The sequence below is a fragment of the Hypomesus nipponensis genome, chromosome 19, assembly GCF_054491055.1.
Source record: "Hypomesus nipponensis isolate SF chromosome 19, ASM5449105v1, whole genome shotgun sequence".
In the NCBI taxonomy this organism is placed as follows: domain Eukaryota; kingdom Metazoa; phylum Chordata; class Actinopteri; order Osmeriformes; family Osmeridae; genus Hypomesus; species Hypomesus nipponensis.
In genome coordinates this window covers 7127687-7134024 of record NC_140379.1, presented here as the reverse complement: position 1 = coordinate 7134024, position 6338 = coordinate 7127687, and the positions used below count along the sequence as shown (strand labels likewise).

Genomic DNA, 6338 nt, shown 5'->3' with positions numbered 1-6338 from the left:
CTTCATATAACAAAATATGATTTAGGCTACATAAACTGACCTGTATAGGCTTGTTCTTGTCTGTTGGTTTCGTAAGTCTATGGATAACAATGTTCACTAACGGATGCTTTCACAGCAATGTAATTAAAGTGAAATATTAATCTACAGATTAATTAAACAGTAGCGATTTTACCATGCAATTATTGGGAAGGCAGTCGACTCACTGACTGATTTTTATTGTAAGATTCGCCATGGGTAGGCTAAATACGGAATGATATACAAATATATGAATATACGTGTAATATTCATCCCGCCCCATCATGTAATCGTCCAAGAAATGAAACCGTGTCATAATATAGGCCCCGAGGTGAAGTAAGTTTCATTTTCGACATTCTACATTCGTCTCACATTCGGAAGACGGTCCTTTGCAGCGTCGCGTTAGGGACCGGGAGAAAACGAATTGTACAATTTAGAAAATGCATGCGTTTCATAATATCTCTATGGATATAAAACCTCAAACTTTCACCAGCGTATTCCAACAATGTCTGGTCTACTTCCACACCCTTTACCTTTTCAATAACCTTTTTAACCAAATGCCAATACATGCTAATCTATGAAAATAGCATGAAATCCACGCAAATGTTAAAACCCTTTTCAGAATTGTGATTAAAATTTTTCAAATTGACACCAGATTATTCTAACAATGTCTGGACTACATCCACACCCTTTACTTTTTCAATCAAACTTTAATGAAAATACTAGAAAATCGCTCATCTTTCACAATAACATGAAATCCACGCTAATCTTAATTACCTTTTTCGAAATTGTGATAACAAATCTCAAATTAACACCAGATTATTCTAATAATGTCTGGTCTCGAAGATTTCATGATATTTTCAGAGATAAGCAATTTTCTAGCATTGTTATGAAAACATAATTGAACAAGTAAGGGGTGTGGAAGTAGACCAGACATTATTAGAATAATCTGGTGTCAATTTGAGATTTGTTATCAAAATTTTGAAAATCCCTGTTGTTTCAAACTATGTGGGCAAATATTAATTACAAATTTAAAAACATGAAGCTTGTTCTGTTATATCAGAGTTTAGGCCTATCATTCATGCATTACTTGAAAGGAGCACAAGGTATGAAAATCCAAACAGAAAGTCCTTTACAATTACTTGAATTCTTCAGGTAGAGAAGTAAACCCTATGACGTAAGACTTCACAAGAATGAGGAAGTCTACAACAAGTAAAACAGTGATGCTCACGCTGTGTACGTTTGACAACGTTTCTGTATGAAGTTATAAGGAAGAGTTCAAAAGAGCACCATTGGAGAAATCGACTCATGTAAGTAGTCTTATTCAAAGCCTCAGTATGATAATCAGTTAAATGTAGGGTCAATTTAAATTTGGCAGGATTTAAAGTGGCAGATTGCATGTGGACCCGATGGTCATATTGTATAGGTAAACAGTAGGCTATATAGACAGTGGCATTGCTATACCTTGATAAGTATTAGATAGCCTACACAGTCTGGACTTGGCAAGAGTGGTGTTTGTCAGTTTGGTGTTATCTTTTCTTATGTTATCTACGATCTGGTTAGGCTGGTTCATGTGGTCATGTTTCCTGTTACTTGTTTTCCGGTTCCTTTTTTTTGTATGTGTACAGTCACAGACAATTGATGATATGTATGAATAGATGATCTGTTTTATATTCACAAAATTTGAATAAATCAAGTTTCTTGACACGTTCTGACAGATGATGTAAGAATTAACTTTGTGACGGTGGCAGCTGTTACATGAAGCCTCGAGTTCAGAAATGAGACTATGCACATTGTGTAAAGCTTTGTCCTGATCAGGAACATGAGGAGATATGAGTGCCCAGCAGTTGGTGCTGAGACAGCGAGCAGAGCTGATACAGACCCTGTGCAGTAGTGGATCTTCTGAGAGCCTGGAGAGTGTGCTGGACCTGCTCTTGGCTACCGGTGTGCTGGTTTGGGAGGACTACCAGACTGTCCGGGTACCTTGCAGAACCCTGTGCTCCAACGTCAGAGAACTACTGGACCTGGTCTACACGAAAGGAGAGGAAGCTTGTGCTCTCCTGTTGGCTTCCATCAGACAGGTCCTTCCTGAGGTTCAGAGAGCTGGGTTGTGCTTTGGACACTGTGATTCGGATCTAGAACAGTCTAGGAAGAAACTTGACTCTGCAGCCCAGATCCTCCTGTCAGAGAGGCCGGGTCTTGTAAAGAGACTAAGGGACTGCATCGACGGAGCTCTCCGTATCCTGCTTGAAGTGGGAAGCTTTACGGTGTGTGATTGTGATGAAGTGCAGCTGCGTGTTCACACCCCATCTCAACAAGTAAGTAGACAGGATGGAGGTGGGGTAAGTCTTTGAAGCCACGCATTATTGGTTATAAATGTGTTTTATCTCTTAGGCAAGGCGGTTGCTTGACCTGGTCAGTTCAAAGGGGGAACCTGCAGCTCAGGTCCTCCTTCAATACATTCAAAGAGAAGAGAAGCCTCACTCACTAACTAACCAAGAGGAGTGGAAACCTCCCACAGGTAAATTACTGCACTCCCCTGAAACGTTCAGTATCAGTGTGTGTTGACCTGTGCTGGTCACAACCAATCTAAAATACACTACTGTATCCTAAAACGAATCCCAGTTTGTGGTATTGTGTGCATGCTTCCTTACAAACTCTCTGATTTCTTTGTTCTTGTAGTGTGCTTGCAGTACCAGAAAAAGCTACGTAGCTCTGTGTCAGCGCAGTCTCATATTCTCAGCACATATGATGGCACCTGTAGTCTATCCCTGGATGACATTTACACAGAAGGTGATGTGGAGCTGGCTCATGGATGCACTGAGGCCCAGAGGGTGTTGGGCCTCGAGGACATTGTCGGAATGGTGGGAACCTTGAACGAGCATGCAGATACAGTGATGGTGTCTGGGGAGGCAGGCAGTGGGAAGAGCACACTTCTTCAGAGAATCCATCTGCAGTGGGCAAAGGGAGTTGCTCTACAGGGCTTCCAACTGCTCTTTCCATTCAGCTGTCGCAGACTTAACTCTGAACAAAGGGAACTGTCACTGAAGGAGCTGCTCTTCCTGCACTGCTGCTGGCCTGACCAGGACCAGGATCTTCTCTTCCGGTTCATCCTGGACCACCCACACTTGATCCTTTTCACACTGGACGGCCTGGACGAACTCAAACAGAGCTTCTCAGACGAGAGGAGGCATTGCAGCCCAACCCAGTCTGCCCCTGTGCACACCCTTCTTTTCAACCTGCTCCAGGGCACCCTTATGAAGGGGGTACGTAAGGTGGTGACCAGTCGGCCAGAGGCTGTGAGCCCAGCTCTAAAGAGATATCTGAGCAAGGAGGTTCTTCTCAAGGGTTTCTCGCCAGATGGGATTGATGCCTTTGTGAGGAAGCACCATCAAGACCCCACAGTGGCCACCAGGGTCCTTCAGTCGCTAAAAAGCAACTCAACGCTATTGGGTCTCTGCCATAAACCTGTCTTCTGTTGGATTGTCTCCAAGTGCTATAAGGAACTGCTGGGCTGTGGAGGAGGTAGTCCTCAGACCATTACAGATGTTTACCTGATGGTCCTGCAGCACTTTTGCCAGCGCTACCAAACGCAGAACAGATCTTTAGGGGATGCTTGGCTACACAATCACCTGGAGACCATACACCATCTTGGACAGCTAGCCTTAGAGGGTATTGAGACCTCCTGTTATGTCTTCTCGGGAACAGAGCTGGAAAGAGGTGGGGTGACTGAGGAAGACATATCTATGGGCTTCCTAATCCACAGCAAGGACCTCTCCTCTATGAGTTGCAAACACTACGAGTTCATTCATGTCACCATGCAGTGTTTCTTTGCAGCAATCTACATTGTTGTCAACAATAATAATGCCTTTACCATCTCAAAGCTCTTTCAGCTCCAGGAAAGACAGCAGCCAGATCTTACTACGGCATGTCTGCGCCCCTGCTGGGCCTCCACAGGCCAACAAGAGGGAATTTCCGAGGCTACTGTCAAAGCAGACATACCCAACCTTCAGATAACCGCCACCTTCGTGTCAGGGCTTCTTTCTCAACGCCACAGTGGCCTCATGCTGCAATGCTGCCCGTCACCATCTTTGGACAGGAAGTATAAGCAGGTGTTCAAGTGCCTGTCCAGAAGCATGCACAAGCACTTCAAGTCTATCCCCCGTCCAGTGGATGGGGAAAAAAAGAGCATGCACGCCATGCCAAGCTTTGTCTGGCTCATCAAATGCATCTACGAGATGCAGGAAAGAAAGATTGCCAGAGAAACAATGGCGAAACTGGAGGTGGAGCATCTGAAGCTGACCTACTGTAACATTGGTCCTGTGGAGTGCACTGCCCTGGCCTATGTGCTCCAGAACCTGAAGAGCCCTGTGGGGCTTCAGTTGGACTATAACTCTGTGGGTGATGTCGGTGTGGAGCAGCTACTTCCTTGCCTGCATGTGTGTGGCTCTCTGTAGTAAGTGACTTACAAAGAAATAGGAAAGCTGTGGTGTGGTATTTCTACATATATTTTATGTAAATGTGTTAAATGGATCACCAAACAAAATCAAAAAACAAGAGTTGCCAACATGCTTCTTGTCTTTCATTTTACACCATTAGCCTCAGAAACAACAACATATCAGATGAAGGAATCAGAAAACTTATTGAGAAGGGTATTCAGTGTGAAAGCTTCCAAAAGATTGCGTAAGTAATCTAAATTATCAATATAATTTACAGATCTTTTATTTAAAATATCCAATTATCAATTGGTTCATAGTGGGATAACATCTTGCATCTCTCAAAAGCCTCTTCAACAACAAGCTTACAGACGCCTGCACAAAGCACTTTGCTCAACTCCTTAAGACCAAACAGAATTTCCTCTCCCTCAGGTCAGCACATTGTTTAACACACAGTTATATTGAAAATGGTGATTAAAACACATCAACCTCTTACTGTCGATCTGACTGTATCTCTGAATCCTTGTTAAAGACTGGGAAATAATAACATCACAGAAGAAGGGGCAAAGCAACTAGCCGAAGGACTGAAGTTCAATCGGTCACTGCAGTTTTTAGGGTAAGATTACTTTTGATCTTTCTCACCATTTAGAGAATAATTGAATAACGACTGATGATTTCAAAGACTGATTATGTTGTGCCGTTTACAATTGTTTCTCCATTCCATTATGTATATGTTCTCAGGCTTTGGGGGAATAAGATTGGGGATGTAGGAGCAGATGCCATTGCCAAAGCCCTAGAGAACAGCAAGACCCTGGTGTGGCTTAGGTAACAACACACTCATTGACACTCAAGTCATGTCCCAGAACTCTGTAAGGACAAGTTAATCAGGACCAGTGTATCGTGTGTCATTTTACATACACTGTAGTCCTCAAAGTACCTAAAAGTAGGCAGGTTAAGGTTGCAGTGATACATTCATAAACTGTTGTCCCCCCTGGCAGCTTGGTAGAGAATGGCATTGGTAGTGCAGGAGCTTGTGCTCTGGCCCAAGTCATAAAGAAAAGTAACACATTAAAGGAGATGTGGTGAGTATAGAAAAGAGATTCATATGTATTCAAAACATTGTTCAATTGATGGTGTAGATAGGCTCCCTACAATATCCTTGTCAGACTCTGTCTTGAGACACTAAAACAAGACGTTTGATTATTACATATCTTTGCATTTTGTTATTTTCCTCTCACTATGTCAAATCCATTCTCTGTCTTTACTCTTTTTTCCTCTGTAGGTTAACAAAGAACTGCATCACCAAAACAGGGATAGAATACCTGATTCAAGCTCTTAAAAGCAACAGTAGTGTGGAGGCAGTGTGGTATGTAAATAACAGTGATGATCAAATAATTAATATCTGTATATTTTTGAGTGAACAGATTATTATGGTTTTGTTAAATACATGTGTACATGTAATCCCTGTGAGAATAAGGCATCATTAAACCAGTGAGTAAACTGTGTGTGAATTCAACTGATTGTTTCCTCTGTCAGGTTGAAAGGTAACGAGCTGAGTCCAAAGGAGGTTGAGGAGCTGACTCTCAGAGAATCCCGACTAACGTTCTGAGTAGTTACATTAAATCCAGTATATTAAGTGGTCCGGAGAACAGTGTTTAAAACAATTATTGGTGCCTGCTATTTATTAAACTTTTTGTAACATAAGAATATTTCAAAAAGTTTATTGGCTTTTCAAAAATGTGTATGTGTTTTATGTGTGTAAAAAGTTACTCAGATTTAGTGTTTGGAAGTTGGCCTAAACTATATACAAAGTTTAGAGTAGCCTCCATCCTGTGTTGGTTTATTGTTACAATGAAGAATGCAAAAGTGTAATAAAATCTATAAATA

At 42.0% G+C, this 6338-nt stretch overlaps 1 protein-coding gene across 1 annotated transcript; it reads left to right on the top strand.

Annotated features, from left to right (window-relative positions):
• The first annotated feature begins 1847 nt into the window (after window positions 1-1847).
• Window positions 1848-6308, top strand: nod2 (nucleotide-binding oligomerization domain containing 2). Its single transcript, XM_084681918.1, has 10 exons — window positions 1848-2333; window positions 2410-2536; window positions 2698-4471; window positions 4615-4698; window positions 4800-4883; window positions 4984-5067; window positions 5193-5276; window positions 5450-5533; window positions 5734-5817; window positions 5988-6308. Exons 1-10 carry the CDS (start codon window positions 1848-1850, stop codon window positions 6058-6060), a joined length of 2964 nt encoding a protein of 987 aa, XP_084538044.1. The 3' UTR covers window positions 6061-6308.
• Window positions 6309-6338: the final 30 nt, after the last annotated feature.